The 16517-nt window shown below is 43.8% G+C and overlaps 1 protein-coding gene across 1 annotated transcript in view; it reads right to left on the bottom strand.

Moving 5' to 3' along the window:
* Positions 1-9663, bottom strand: part of LOC147462124 (uncharacterized) — a 44550-nt gene extending 34887 nt beyond the window's left edge. The window contains exon 1 of the mRNA XM_086509555.1: positions 9282-9663. Within this exon, the coding sequence (XP_086365681.1) occupies positions 9282-9437 (156 nt within the window). The 5' untranslated portion in view covers positions 9438-9663. The remainder of the gene's footprint in view (positions 1-9281) is intronic.
* Positions 9664-16517: the final 6854 nt, after the last annotated feature.

Raw genomic sequence — 16517 nt, 5'->3', positions numbered from 1 at the left:
CGCTATTTGGTGAAGTTCAAGAACTATCCATCATTAGATGCCAAATGGATGGAAGAGTCTGAATTGCTTGATTCACCTCAGCTATTGCAATTGTATCTTGAAGCCTTTCAAATGGAACCCACAGTGACTTGATGCAGCCTTTTTGGAGCAAGGCAAGAGCATGGTTCATGATGCTCAAGAGAGTAGTTAAGCGATTGCATCTACTCTTTCCATACAGAATTTAGCTAGAGAAGTTTGTGCTCAAGAGTACACTAGAAGACTTCTATGCTTGATATATGTGTCGTAGCCAGGTTGGTGGGATTGTTTAATCGTCCAACGCTACATTTCCGGAAGCATGTATATCTTGGATTTCCCATCATAGAATATATGTGATATCAGGAGATATCTGCATGTATTATTGGCATGCAAGCGAGGTCGCTTGCAGTATTTCAAGGGTGGGGTGTGTCACCAGAAGGTGTATTTTTCTTGTTGCCTTCCGTAAATAAGTATTAGATATATTTATTTAATTTTTACTTGTTTGTCCCAAAACCCTTAAAAAGGTGCAAGTGGACATTGCATGGCCAATGTGAAACGGCTGCAGCCAAATGGGTTTCTCACATCGGGGATCTAGGTCGGTCAGACAGGGACTGCCCGGGCCAGTTAGCACTGAATTCTGATGAGTATGGAAGCTCGTGTGCGCCAAACTGGAATTTGGGCCACTAGTCAAGTCACTGCAACTTTATAAGTTGAAAGGGGCAAGTAAATTAACCCACATTGTAGATGTTGGTCAAATGGTAGTCTTCAATGATGGTCAGGAGACCGATAGGGACGCCATGGAAGCATCTCCTAAAATTTAGGGAACTGCTATTTTTGACTGGAAAATGTGTTCGCGTCATTAGCTCTGGAATGACAAGGGGAACATTTTATTGCTCTGCTGCCAAGTCAACTGACGCACCAGTTGAGATATTTTTAGCAGGGAAAGCCCAAACTCGGAAATTGGGCGACGTGTCAGCCTGTGAGCGATTCTGCCACTCTGGGAGGCAAAAACGAGTTGCATATCAACAAAGGGGGCGCCATTTTCAGCCTCAGGTGGATTGTAGCAAGTACAGAAGCTATGGAATGCTTACCTTGCCCTCTATGCACAGTATGGTAACGGGAGTGATGCCCGCACGCTACATACTGCTCTCTTTCTCCCCTACGTACAGTATGTTATGCCCCACTAGTGGGCTTCTCATTTGACCTATGTACAGTTCTCGGGGTTTATGCGCGTTTGCCAAGGCAAGAGCCTTCTCAACAGGAACCGGATTAGCTAATTGCTAATCCCCCACAGGTACGCACAGTTCCATCACGAAAGATTGCGAGTTTGGAGAGTTTTCTCGCGTGAAAACTCGTCCAATTCACAGGGGAACTGTCCCATTGCGTGCGGGAGCCCTTGGGACACGCGTAGGCGTGTTCGCTCCGCTAAAAACGATCCGAAACAGGGAATTACAGCCTGCTGTGTTTTTCTGCAGGTTTAGGGTTTCGCACCTAAACTGCAAGGGAACATCGGGGGAGCCTCGTGAGAGGCTTGGGATGCGTGTACAGGCTCTTGGGCTCCCGGCAGTGAAAAACTGAGAATTACAGCCCGCTGAATTTCTGTGACAGCTCACCAGAAAGCTTCCAGATATCGAGGGAATCCGTCCTAGACAGGTGTTTTTGACCTACAGGGGTTTTTGCGCCGTTATGCTGTCGAAATCCGGTCGAAAACCTGCGTTTTCAGCCCTCGCCAGGTTCGGACAGCTTTGTGAAAGCTTGTGCTAAGTGGTCGGATCGTCTACCTTAATTTGAATAAAGAAATACCGAAAGGGGCGCCAGTCTTTGGGGCCTACAGGGTGTCGGTCTCGTGTGCGCAGTGACATTCTAGTTGCTGGACGCAACTGTGTTCTCTTTCCTTCTCAGTGCTCTGTGTAAAGTTAACAGGTAATTGAAATAGTACCGCCCTCTACGTTGTACGGGCCGGTTATAGGTAGTCAATAGGGCAAATTGGGTAAGTTAATTTATAAGCAAACCCAAGTTAGCACAGATGGGCAGATGAGCAGAGAGCACAACAGGCTTCCCCAAGCAGCAGGTGTTCTCTCCCTCTCAGCAAGAACCTCCCCATTCCCTTGGCAAGACCCAACCATCAAGCCTAGCGTTTTCCATCACAGAGCCTCTCCCCCTCGCCGGCATTACCAAATCTGCCATCGCCAATACTTGGACTGCCTAGCGTTTTCCTCCATGCTAGAGATCGTCAGAAAGTGACCAAGGCCAGTGTTTTCACACAGTTCAGGTCAGCGTTTTTTGACAAGTTACTAACGCCAGCAAGCAGACAGTTTTGGCAGCATTTTGGACCAGAATTGGCTGCGTTTTCTGGATCAGTTTGAACAGCGAATTTCAGCCTATCACAGCCTGCTGTGGCAGCGTTTTCAGCCAACCTATCGACACCCAAAACCGCAGCCTAAGTGCAGGAAAAAAACAGCGTTTTGCTTGCAGCAATTCAGCCCTGAAACCGCAGCAGAATCCCAGATCCCTTCAGCGTTTTCATCCCACATTCAGCCCGACAAAAACAGTCAAGTTTCAGCCACAAAGAAGATCCCAGATTCAGTCTCAGTAGCCGCCGTCTTCATCGTCATCGGCATAGTCCATTGCATTAGCATTTGTACGCATTTGTGAAATCAAGTAGACCACTCTCGCCGACGAGAGTGGGGCCTTCGGAGGAGGGTTTTACAACCCCTCGGTGTCGTATCTCTTCTCTCTCCTTCTCTCAGTCTCATTCATTTGCAAGCACTAGATCCACTCACTTTGTTTGTGACCACAGCACTCTACAAGACGGAAAGCTCTCTCTTTCCCTAAGAACTAAAAGGAACCTTGAGCAATAAAGATCACTAATCTTGAGAAAATACAACATTCATTCCGCTGCACCTAACATTGGTGTCAGAGCTTTGGAAGTGTTCTGCGTTACTCAAGGAAAGAACCACAAGAACCACAAGAATTTTTTTTGCTTGTTGTGATCGCACGAACCCAAGTTTACTTGGGCGTGGCGATTCCTAATCGTGTTTTGTTGAAGAGTGACAGGTATCCCAAGAAGGAAGGGCTTGTCCACCCTCCCCTTGTGTCTCTTTTCACTCATTGAGAGCGGACCATGCACTTAGCGGCTAGCCAATCGACGTGAGGTGGGAAAAAGCAACCTTGGTGTGAGCGCAAGGCCGCCAAGGGGTGCACCCACAGAAAAGGGTAGAACTCGGGTGAAGAGAAGATCCTTCTCCAACGCGATTTGCAAGCGAAAGAACACCTCAAGAACCCTAGATTCTCACAAATCAAGGACCCCAAGAACTCAAGAACCTCACGAACCCAAGATTCTCACGAATCAAGGACCTCAAGACCCTCAAGAACCCAAGTTCCTCGTGAACTTAAGAACCCTAGACCCGCAAGAACCTAAGTTCCTCGTGGACTTAAGAACCCAAGACCCACAAGAACCCACGATTGCAAAATGGTCATCACTCGAAGCGGAATGGATACTTCGCTCGGAGGTGATGAGCATGAGATAGGCAAAGAAGAATTTTCCTCACCCGGAGGTTTTTCCGACCCTTCCCCATCTACGACAAAGATTGCACGAACTCCTATGGAGGAGTTAGACCAAGAAAGAGAAGCAGGAAGAAAGGCTTACGAAGAACGAAGGGCAGCCATAGATCGTGAATACAAAGAAGGAATGGCAGCCATAGCGCGTGAGAGCGAGCAAGCACGCTTGGAAGCCAAAGCAAGAGAAGCACAATTTGATCCAGAGCACAAAGAAATACAAGCCAAGTTTGATCGCGAGAACAAAGCAATAAGGCAAGAGATGTTGCGACTCTTTTCTCGAATGCAGGCACAGATGCAACAGGATCAGGAAAAGAAGACTCTCTCAATCTCTTCTTCTCCAAAGCATGATACACAGGATTTGCATGATTGTGTGAAGCATAATGATGATTTGATTGACAAAGATTTGAATGACAATGACAAGCATGATGATTTGCATGATCAAGATGTGATTTCTCACGAGCATGATGATTTGCATGATCAAGATGTGATTTCTCACAAGCATGATAAGCTGCATGAAGAAGAATGATGTGTTAGTTGATGCTTTTTCTAGCGAAGCTAACCTCGTTGTAGATTCGATCAATCACGAAAAAGCGAATGTCACGTGACACATCCCAACCCTATGTGTCCGTGGACAAGCTACACCATAGCAGGGTTCCCGTCAGTTCAGTCAGTTTAGATTAGCAGTGATCTGGCACTTTTGTGAGTCTATTCGAAGACCGTGCATGCCCAGTCACTTAGCATAGATGCATATCCTTTGATTGCACACAGCACAAGCATAAGCATTTCCATCAGATTCCATCAGAGTCAGTTTGGGGATTTTTCAGATGACTTTATCCCATTATTCCCTAATTTTGACATTTTTCACTTATTTATTAAGTGACTTTTGTTGGGTAGTCAGTAGGGCAAATTGGGTAAGTTAATTTATAAGCAAACCCAAGTTAGCACAGATGGGCAGATGAGCAGAGAGCACAACAGGCTTCCCCAAGCAGCAGGTGTTCTCTCCCTCTCAGCAAGAACCTCCCCATTCCCTTGGCGAGACCCAACCATCAAGCCTAGCGTTTTCCATCACAGAGCCTCTCCCCCTCGCCGGCATTACCAAATCTGCCATCTCCAATACTTGGACTGCCTAGCGTTTTCCTCCATGCTAGAGATCGCCAGAAAGTAACCAAGGCCAGTGTTTTCACACAATTCAGGTCAGCGTTTTTTGACAAGTTACTTACGCCAGCAAGCAGACAGTTTTGGCAGCGTTTTGGACCAAAATTGGCTTCGTTTTCTGGATCAGTTTGAACAGCGAATTTCAGCCTATCACAGCCTGCTGTGGCAGCGTTTTCAGCCAACCTATCGACACCCAAAACCGCAGCCTAAGTGCAGGAAAAAAACAGCGTTTTGCTTGCAGCAATTCAGCCCTGAAACCGCAGCAGAATCCCAGATCCCTTCAGCGTTTTCATCCCACATTCAGCCCGACAAAAACAGTCAAGTTTCAGCCACAAAGAAGATCCCAGATTCAGTCTCAGTAGCCGCCGTCTTCATCGTCATCGGCATAGTCCATTGCATTAGCATTTGTACGCATTTGTGAAATCAAGTAGACCACTCTCGCCGACGAGAGTGGGACCTTCGGAGGAGGGTTTTACAACCCCTCGGTGTCGTATCTCTTCTCTCTCCTTCTCTCAGTCTCATTCATTTGCACGCACTAGATCCACTCACTTTGTTTGTGACCACAGCACTCTACAAGACGGAAAGCTCTCTCTTTCCCTAAGAACTAAAAGGAACCTTGAGCAATAAAGATCACTAATCTTGAGAAAATACAACATTCATTCCGCTGCACCTAACAAAAATAGCATTTTTCACTACTCCACCCAGTAGTAAAACCAATAGTTTGAACCAGAGTCAAACAGTTCAAGTCGGTACCAAGACAGGTTTAAAATAGATACCATCCATTTTCAAACAAATTTAAATAATACTTCCTCAAATAGAGTTCAAAAGTATCTAACTACAAAACAACTCAAAAATTCATTCAAGTTTTTGTTCGGACAGCCGAACTTTGAGGACCACCGGCTTGTCCTTCTACATCAAGGTAATGGTTCGGTTCCGAATTTGGAGAATCGCATCATTCTTGTTGTGCCAAGGCATCCCCAAGAGAACGTCGCAATTGCCCAACTTCATAATGCGGAAATCAGCTTTTCCATGATAATCTTGGATAGTCACTGGAAGAGCACCAATGAGCGGTACCACTTTCTGAGTTTGCCCCATGGCTAGCTCGGCTTCTACTTCTCCACCCTCTGCATCATAATCAAAGTGCATATGCTTCAAGAATTCTAAATGGATGAAGTTCTTTGTAGCTACGAGGTCAAAGAAAATAAGGGCTTTCAAGCGGTTGACTTTGCCATAAGCGTGACATAATTTAATTGTACTTTCAAGGCGTATGCTATAGATATCAGGGACTAGTCCAATAGTGGGTCTAGCTCTCTTAGCTGGAGGTGGCGCTGAGGATCGTTCTGTCGTGGGAGTAGAAGGTTGCTTTGTAGATGTCGAGGCTCACTCAAGACACGTAGTGAATGTATGCCCTGTTTGAAAACATTCGAAGCATCGGGCTTCTTGTAAAGGGTCCTCGTTGACGACGTGTCAGACGAGGCCTTTGAGGTTCGGTTTCACGAGACTCCCCAGAATTTGTTCTTTGTTGCCGAGAGGTTTGGTTGGTGGCCGGAGTTAGTTCTGTGAAAAACTCCAACTTCCCCTTCATCAGGTTGTAACCGACCGCAGCATGGTCCATAAGCTCTTGTATCGTTGAGACTTGCTTGGATAGGCAATATTCTTGCAAAGGTGATGGTACTCAAATGGTGTATCGCTCACATTGGGCCTCCATGGGAATGAACCTAAAGAAGGACACCGGAAGGTAAACATCGAGAAACCTTTGGTTATAGTCGTCCATGGTATTGTAGCAAGCATTTTCAAGTTGCCCCATTCTATTAAAATTCGGACTTCAAAGAGAGAAGTCATATAACTGTGTGCAGACACTGTCTTGAAAGATTGCAATGTCCTTGGAGCATGCAGTTGTGTCGCGATTGAACTCCACCACTGCATCGCATTATCTTTAAGAAATCCCGTTGCTCGAGAAATCTTGGATTCTTCTGTATAGTTCCCCAAAGCATAGATGTTGTCGAATCGTTGTAGGAACTGCAATGCTTTCTTCCGATCTTTCACCCAGGAAAAAGTGAAAAATTTGACAATCGTGCCGCCATCCTTGAAATATTTTGGTTGGTTAGGCGCGTATCCCGGATACTGATAATAAGGTATCCATATGGGCTCCAATCATTGTAGACTAGTGACGGTGGTGGTGGGGGAGGTGGGGGCAACGACAGTGGCAAAGGCGGTTACACAGGATCAGGGTCAGTTGATTGCACCATATTCCTGAAGACTCCCCCCGATCAGACAGACGGCTGGGGGTTGGAAGCTTGCGTACTTTCTGGTGTCGGAGGAGGGGGTACCACCTAGGGCATCAGAGGGGGTAACATGTAATTCAAAAACTGTTGAAAACTTTGCAACATCGGAAGATTCCGATCAAGATGTCGAGAAAGAATGTCGCTAAGCTCGTCGAGGAGAAACAACATGTATTCTGTTGAATCCATGAACACCATGTCTTGGGTTCTTTATGGCTTGTGCCCTGTAAGACAGAGCGGTGAAGACGGGAGCGCGCCCAATGTGCGATGAAGTAAGGGTGGGAGTGGCTAATAAGTCCATGGTCAGGACACGAAGATTCTTCAAATAGAATTCCAGTTGACTTTGGAAGCACCAGTTTGCTCTGCCTGGTCTTCGGTGGGACCGGTATGCTTTCAAAAAAACACATGCCTGAAGCTCTGATACCACTATCACGGTACGGGCACCACGTGCCACAATTACTTCTCGCTTCTTTTTTTCACAAATTGACCACGTGGCACTACCCTATGAGACCCTAACAGGGTTAAAACATTCACCCTACAATTGGGACACCAAAAAGTGTGGATCAAAATCTAGCGCTAGCAGACCGTAAATTGCCACGGGATTTGCCAAAATTTTGTACACTGATGATATGGAAGCCTGCACAAGAAAATAAAGAGATTGACTTTTGAAGTACTTTTAAAATATTAGAAGTCAGTTTGGCTTTTAGTGGTGAAAAGCACGTGATTATAAAAGAAGGATTTGGGGGAGTTGTTCTTAGTTCAAGCAGTTGCAGAACTGGAGAGAGCTCCTCCCCGCAATTGTACTCTTTGTCAAGATCAATATAAAAGAATACCAAAAGGGATGCCAAGATTCGGAGTCATTGCATTTAGAAGTGGAACTCCGCCAATCTGAGTCAAATCTAATCCAGTTATTCTGTTACTTGGCACGTGCTGCCTAAAGCGGTTTTAGCAATTGCTCGACTCCCCCACAAAAATCCCACAACACAAAAATCAGGGGGCGCCATGGAAAAAACATGCCACATCTGCCATAAATAAAAATATGATTAGAAACTGCAAATAATGAGAATCTGACCCCAAAGAGACGGGTCCAACCTCATGCCACCCTACCAAATGGGCACATTCATGGCTCGAACTGCCGAGCAAGGTACCCCTACCTCAAAATATGACTGGTCACAGCCACAAACCAGCCCTCACTCCCTAATCTACTCATGGGATGTATCGGAGCCACCATTGACGGAAGATCAAACTCTAACAAGGCCTCCCTAAGCTGGGACGAGACAAATGTTCCCAAAGCACAACTCACCAAAGCAATCCCGTTTGTGGATATGGGAGACCCAGTCTCCATCACGTTAAAAGGCACACAAGCAAAGGTATCTACATGGAAAGATTTGACAAACTAGTAGTAATGAAGTAAACAAAATCACTCCAAGGCCCAAAGGTATGGATAGCAAATGAGCTGACACTAAGAATAGGCAAAACATAATTGGCTAAGGTAAAAGAAGCAAGCAAGAATGGAAAGTGGGCAGTTTATAGAGGAGGCAATGCTGTCATTGGAGACTTCCATACCCCAAGGAGTGAACACACTTACTACCTATTCAAACCTCCTTGTAATTATATCTCTTAGGAGTCCTGTGGATACCCACAGTGGATTGTACCAAAGATGCATCTGGATTCTGATCTGTACTATAGGTCAAGTGCCTTCCAAAGCGAGTTAATATAATCTCTCTCTCTCTCTCTCTCTCTCTCTCTCTCTCTCTCTCTCTCTCTCTCTCTCTCTCTCTCTCTCTCTCTCTCTCTCTCTGTGTGTGTGTGTGTGTGTGTGTGTGTGTGTGTGTGTGTGTGTGCGCGCCTGCACGCGCGCACCCACACACACACACAGACAGACAAGCAAGCATTTGACCAGAGTGTCCATTGAGGCTCATCGACTGCCACATTCAAGTGAATCCTGCATCCTAAACGTGACTGTCAGCTCGTACATGTGCCTCTCTCTCTCTCTCTCTCTTTCTCTCTCTCTCTCTCTCTCTCTCTCTCTCTCTCTCTCTCTCTCCTTCCTTGCATCCTAGACAGGACTGTCAGCTCCTCTCGTTTGCGTATCATTACAAATTTGATTAGCTCTTGTAGTTCCGGCTTTACGTAACCAGGCCATTCCATTTGGAAACCTCACAGGACCTGTAATGAATTTCTTGATCTCAAAATGTGACATTAGAAATGCGAAGATAGCGCAGCACCGCAATGAAAACTGCACGAGAGAAAGAAAAGATAGCTTGCCTTGAGATCGTCTTTGAGCATTTGGTTCTCCAGGAGCAGATCGCCAGAAATCTTGCGGTCTTTGAGGGTCTGGTAGCCAATCAAGCCCACAAGAGCGAAGGAGACCACCAGCATCAGAAGGTAAGGAGGAACTTTGGGTCTCGGAGGAGGAGGCATATTCTCTCTCTCCCTCTCACGCAATCACACACACGAAAACACAATCTCTTTCTCCCCCTCGATCGCTACTAACAGAGCCCCCTCACTCTGCAGGCTCAACAGTTAACATGGTGCTCACGGACCCATAAACTTTTTTGGGGTACGATCGTCTCTCAAGTATACGCTGGTGTTTGCTGCATATAGCAGTGCATTTGTTAGATTTTTATCCAGCTCACGTCTCTTGCACAATCTTTAAGTCCAGCAGTCCTTCGTCAAAGCGGTGAGAACCGTGGTGAGAAGACAGCGTAGTGCGATGGTGCTCACATCACCGTTGAAATTTGAACTGATTACATAGACCATCCTTTTCTCAATCCTTTTCTCAATGTTGCTAAGATTAGTGACAACATAGAGAAGGCAACGTGGGCTAGTGTGAGCAATAGACAAGCTGTAGCATGACAAAGTGGTTAACCTTGACCCTAACTTGCATACCCTCCTCATGAGATAAACAAATGGATCGAGTGAAAAGTTCACTCATTGCGTGCGCGCCAAATATGGATGGTGTCAACACCATATGGCTCCTTTCTTCCCGCTCAGATTTGTTGAGCAATACCAAATCACTAATTAAGCAAACAGGTGTCTTGTATGTTAGCGAACCCAAGTGGACACTTTGTTGAGTTTCCAAACACACTTGATCATTCCATGTCATGGAGTGTCTTTCAAAGACATAGATTCCTTATCTACCCTACTATATGAGGGTATTGTAGGGTTTATAACACAATGGTATCCAAATTAAGGTGTGAGGTGCAGTGCTCCTTAACGTGATTGTGTACCCCTCTATTCACACATCATGTACATATGCTATGAAATGCTTTCACAAACAAGCAATGTCATTGGGGGTGGATAGTAGCCTGTGAGCATATTGATGCAGGGGATAAAAGGTTAACTTGTCTTTATTTATGTGCTTATGCCCAAAGGTTCTAGGGCCATTTCTAACTTGTCTTTATTTATGTGCTTAAGAGTTTTGTTGCATGCTTTGGGCAAGGGAGTGCCTTGCGTGCCTTCCATTGATTAGCATGACTAGGCTCTCGTGTGTTGGTAATTGTATTGGTGGATGTGGTGCCACACAGGCAAGTCATTGATAGGAGACCACTTGAGATAGTGTCGACTATATTCGAGGTTGAGGGGTGAAGGCATCACAATCAAAGCGCCCATAGCTAATAGGGGCCTAGTGTGGGCACGTAGAACTCCGCTACATAGCCACATTGTGTTATTCTCATCATATTATGCATTAGACATTGTGCATGGACAACCTCTAGCCCTCTATAACTGGGTGGTGACCAAGAACCCCTTACCTCCTCCTCCTAGGCCATGGCATAGACCAAAGGGCAAAACATTGGCCTAGCAAGTACAAAGGTACTTGGAAGGAGTGCAACATAAAGGTTTATATACTTCAAGAGAATGTTTTTGGTTTAGTTAAACGAGTTCTTACCAAGTATAGAACCTACCTTTCCAAGCGACCTAAATTTTTTTTAGGCAAATAGTGTCAAATATTATAAAGAGACAACAAGTTCATAGCGAGAGAAATATTGGCACACACATAGGGCTCACTTTCTCTCCCCTTGCTCTCTCTCTCTCTCTCTCTCTCTCTCTCTCTCTCTATATATATATATATATATGTGTGTGTGTGTGTGTGTGTGTGTGTGTGTGTGTGTGTGTGTGTGTGTTTTTCTCTCTCTTTTAGCTAAACATGTCTAAACAATGTGAAAGGTTAGCCTTCTTCTATACTATTATAAAAGGTTGAGGGATTCCGGCTCCCCCCCTTGCCATGTGGCGCTCTTGGGTGCATCCGACAAGTGACGTGAGAGAGAATTTATCTGCCTGACAGAGAAGAAACGGAGGAGGGTGAGGCTAATGATCCGATTCTTGGATTTCAATGAGGTGAAATGACAGGCGGCCTTCAAATTTATTTCACATGCAAAGTCGTTCAAGTCTCTTGCGCGCCACAGAGAACTAGCTTTGCAGCCTATTCCCTGCGAGAGAGAGAGAAACAGAACGCTGAGAGACTTGCTGCAAGCTGAACATGAGAGAGAGAGAGAGAGAGAGAGAGAGAAAAGTCGATCGAGGTCGCAGGCTTTGAAGCAGCTTGGAAGGAGCTGGTGGTTGCGGTTGCACGCCTGCAAGAACGAGAGAGAGAGAGAGAGAGAGAGAGAGAGAGAGAGTTAACGACCTCAAAGAGAATGCTTGGGTGTTATTCTGCGATGTCTCTCTACCACGCAAGTACTCTTCTTCTTGCAAGCTTAATGACTTGGTGACAAACACACACACACACACACATAGAGTGTATAGAGGGAAGTTGATCGAGGTCGCAGGCTTTGAAGCTCTGAAGGAGCTGGTGGCTGCTTTTGCGCACCTGCAAGAACGACCGAGCTAGGTGTTGAGCATGTGCAACCGAACCTGTTGTTGATGGCTACTATTGTGCACCTGCAAAATGGGCAATGCAACCATGTTGTCATCAATGCAACCGTGCTGCAAGAAGTCATCAATGTAATGTGGCCGGTTTCGTTTTTTTTTTGTGATACAACGCAGTACTGATCATGACCTTGTATAGCGAGAGGTCGCAACAGCCCCGAAGGTCTCTCTCTCTCTCTCTCTCTCTCTCTCTCTCTCTCTCTCTCTCTCTCTCTCTCTCTCTCTCTCTCTCTCTCCCGTCTCTTGCTGCTCTTCTCTCCCAAGCAACGCTAACTGCTCTTGCTCCTCTGCAGTGCGCGTCCTGGCAAGTTGCGAGAGAGAAAGAGCGAGCGATGAGCCGCTTTCGTTGTTTTTGGTAATGCAACATGAGCCTCTATAGCGAGAGGTCACAATAGCCTCTCTCTCTCTCTCTCTCTCTCTCTCTCTCTCTCTCTCTCTCTCTCTCCTTCCTTGCTCTTCTCTCCCAAGCAGCATTGACGGCTCCTGCTCCTCTGTAATGCGCGTCCTGGTAGGTTGCGAGAGCGAAAGAGCGAGCGATGAGTCGCCACATCGATTTCTTTTTCCTGGATGCATTCAATTTAATTTTTTCAAGGTACAGAATTCTCTATGCTTAAAGCGCAACTTGAGTGTGTAGAACTTCAAACAATTGTCTTGCACTTTGCGCTAGGTAGAGATGCTTCCATTCTATGTGCAAGTTTCCAAACCAACATAAATTCTAGGCTTCCAATTAGGTGCTAGATGATGCATAAGATGTATGTAAGAACTTTTATATTGGTTTTTCTCATCTTCAAATTGAAAATTTACAGGTAATCTCATGTAGGTGGGATATGTTACACTAAACCTAGGTTTTTTCGAGCCCCTCCTCTCTCTGGCTGCTCTTCTTATCTCTGAGGCGGCAAGAGAGATGAGTCGCCCACCAATGCTCGATTTTTTTTTCAAAAGCTTGGAAAACTTGCATGCATTTGATAAATTTTTAAAGGTAAATTGGCTAAATTTGAAGGTTTTTACATTACATATAATAATTTTTTAAATATTTTATAGGTTTTCTCACCTTCAAACTTAAATTCAGAGGTAAACCTAGGCTTTTTTTCGAGCATTGTCGTCCACTCTCTCTATGTGGCTTGGGGGGGGGGGAAGAAAGAATAAAATTAAGTTCTTCAAATTAAAACAATAGATTCAAATCAAAAAGTTATATCCATGTGCGCGCGCATGTGTGTGTGTGTGTGTGTGTGTGTGTGTGTGTGAGAGAGAGAGAGAGAGAGAGAGAGATGTAATGATATAATAACATCTTCAAAAGTCCAAAATGACGCATGAGACCAAACCATTACAAATTGTTGAATTTGATACCATGTCTGGGTACAAAACATAGGGTAGCGGAAATGAAGAGAAAGGGATATACAAAGAGTAAAATAAAATGAAGAGAGAAAAATGAAGGGATACTAATAGTTGGAACTGAGTAGGGTATGAGTGATCACTGACACTAAATATTACATTAAATTGGGATAACCATTTTTTGTGATGGAGAGAGAGAGAGAGAGATGACATGATATATTAACGTCTTCAAAAGGCCAAAATGATCTATGAGACCAAATTGTTACAAATTGTTGAATTTGATAGGTACACAAAATAAACTAAAATAAAATGAAAGAAGAACTACTAGGGTAGCTTGAAAAATGACCTATGGGACCAAACTTTTATAAGGTGGTGAAATGAAGATATAGATAGAGAGAGGGGGGGGGAGAACTTGACAAATGAGAACAAAAAGGTAATGAGAGGGAAATACAGAGAAGAGGAGGGATATGGAGAGAGAGAGAGAGAGATGAAATGATATATTAACATCTTCAAAAGGCCAAAATGACCTATAAGACCAAACAATTACAAACTATTGAGTCCGATACCATGTCTAGGTACATAAAATAAAGTAATTGAGAGGAAAAGAAATTGAGAGATAGGTAGAGAGAGAGAGAGAGAGATATAGGGATACAAAGAGAAGTGGAGAGAGAAGAGATAGAATTGGCGATAAGGGATAGATATGGTGAGGTAGAGAGAGAGAGAGAGATTACACTTTGTACTCAATATTATATTGATCTCACACATGTGTCATCTTGACAAATACATACCGAAATTGCTAAGATTTGTAGACTTTTTCACCATCAATTTTATAAGAAAGGTGAATTTAAAGTTATCAAGGTGGGATTGAACTAAACCTATTTGGGGGTGGGGGGGGGGGGGGGGGGGGGGGGGGGGGGAGAGAGAGAGAAGAGAGTACTTTTCTTAATTTGCTTTTATGAAATTGGGGGGGGGGGGGGGAGAGAGAGAAGAGAGTACTTTTCTTAATTTGCTTTTATGAAATTTGTCAAGAGTAAGGGGTTTGAGGGTAAGAGGGGCCATGCCGCTACCGAAGGCAGCGCCGTTTTACTAATAAAGAGTAGAAAGAAAGAGAAGTCAAGTCATCCAAGTTTGTGAAATGAAAAGACCCATTCACAAATTCAACAAAAGAGAGATCGATTTATTCATAATATAAAGCTGTGATATAAAAATTAGAATTGGCAAACTAAACAAAAGAAGATTTTAATCATTCACTCGAAAAGGTAGGACTGATCGATATAAAAAATAATAGAATTTCAAATGTCGGCCTAATTTCTTCTCCTTTAAGGCTACTTTTAGAAAATTAGAAAAGAATGCAATTGATATAAAAGTTATCGCAAAAAGTACCTTTCAAAATAGTAATCATGTGTCCTACTTTACATTCATTAAACACGTGCAATCGAAAATTCTCAACAATTTGAGAGTGACTCTCAATAATCAAACCTTTTGATTTTGATTTTGATTTTTTGTTTTAAACCCTTACTTTCTAGGTTGAATTTCTCAAGTAATGTCTTTAAACATAATAAATCTTGCTCACCAAAGTCCTTGCAAAGTCAACAATCATGTTGTTGGATCTTATCTCTTGGAAATGCCTCATTTGGATATAGATTTACATCGATAGCACAATAATACATCATGGGCTCACTATAATGAATGCATCATGGTCCTCTCTCTCTCTCTCTCTCTCTCTCTCTCTCTCTTTCGATAGATCTTTGAGGTCTCTTGGGATAGTTTCCCACAACGTTAAAAATTCTCTTCTTCTCTTCTTCTTCTCTCTCTCTCTCTCTCTCATCGCGTTTGTTCAGATATGACCAGACTTCAATCCTAATAAAAATTATCTCAGGGAGGTTGCGTCAATGCAGCCTCTTCAAAGTGAAAAATCAAGGAAAAACTTACCCTACAGAGGCTATGTGTCCTTGGGATTTTTTCATTGTATAATAGCAAAAAAAATGTGCACCAGGTGTGATCGAGGGTTTATTTTTCATGTTAGGATGCATGGAGCGGCTTTTCCATGGGCGGGTGCTAAGGTAGCGATGCACACACCTTGTTTACCTCTACACCATCAAGAAGATGATTCAAAGTGATTTCAAAAGTATGTTTTGGAATTTAAACCTGCAAATACATTTCAAAGACCTACTATATAGAATTCATATTACCAAACCATGATAACTCACTTTGACCTCTTATTTAGCATAGCCAAAGGACAATGTCCCCAAACTACAACTCTTTGTGTTCTCACTACTGGCAACTTGAAAGACTCAATGTTACAGGCAATGAGCCCTCATGATAGCACAAGCCCAAAGGCACACGACAATGACTTGCATAATGGTGAGGATGGAATCTCCTCGGAGAGAGATAGTGTGGATGCATAGGAGTGTTCAATTCTTGGTCCATTGCATTTGAGAAAGATCAAATTTCATTGCATTTAAGCAAGGAAAGTATAACAAGCTTCATTTGACCAATGTGTGTGCTACGAAAATCTAGCTTGGTGTTTGGAAATCCTTAGTTAAAAGTGCTAGAAGAACTTAACACAATGCTTTCTTATACTTAGATGTTCATCTATAACCGTTTGGTATCATAGTTGGAGGACATTGTCTATGATATGAAAGTTAAGAAAGAAATTGAGTTGAACATATTAAATGATATGAATTATAGTGGATAATCTAGTGTGCCATTCAAAGCTACTACATAATAAAGGATAATTTGATTACATGCACAAAGTTAATCAAGAGAGTTGCTACCAAATACAATGTAGATTGTTGCTTTTTTGTGTGTGTATAAGGCATGGCTTTTGTAGAGCTAGAGAGGGTACGATAGGTGTCACAAAATCGACAACACACAAGGTGGCACATTTTAAGCATTCCACATATTAAGGTTGACTAAGCCTTCCACAACACATTCTACTTTGCAGAAATCAAATGGCATTTCCACATGCCTTACACAAAGGCATGTGACATGGAGAAAGGATTCACATGACACAACAAAGCCCACATCCCGACAATCCTTCCCTTGTGGGTTTTTTGTAAGCATGCCTCCATTGGCTATGAACAACAATGTTCGTTCATCTAAGTTATATCTTCCTTCTCCTACGACCTGTATAGTAGTTGGAGGTCCTTGATTCCCCATCATGCTCCATGGATCTGGTGTCAAGGGTTCCTGCGGTGGATAATAGATAGGGTTCGCCGCATATCCATTGGGATCCTCATAGTATGCATGCATAGGCACCAAAGCCTTTTCTTCTGGTTCAGTTACCGTTGGGGTGTA

Source organism: Adiantum capillus-veneris, chromosome 3 (genome assembly GCF_014529385.1).
Source record: "Adiantum capillus-veneris isolate H3 chromosome 3, ASM1452938v2, whole genome shotgun sequence".
Classification (NCBI taxonomy): Eukaryota; Viridiplantae; Streptophyta; class Polypodiopsida; order Polypodiales; family Pteridaceae; genus Adiantum; species Adiantum capillus-veneris.
The sequence above is the reverse complement of the archived record's forward strand: the minus strand, read 5'-3'. Positions and strand labels throughout refer to the sequence as shown.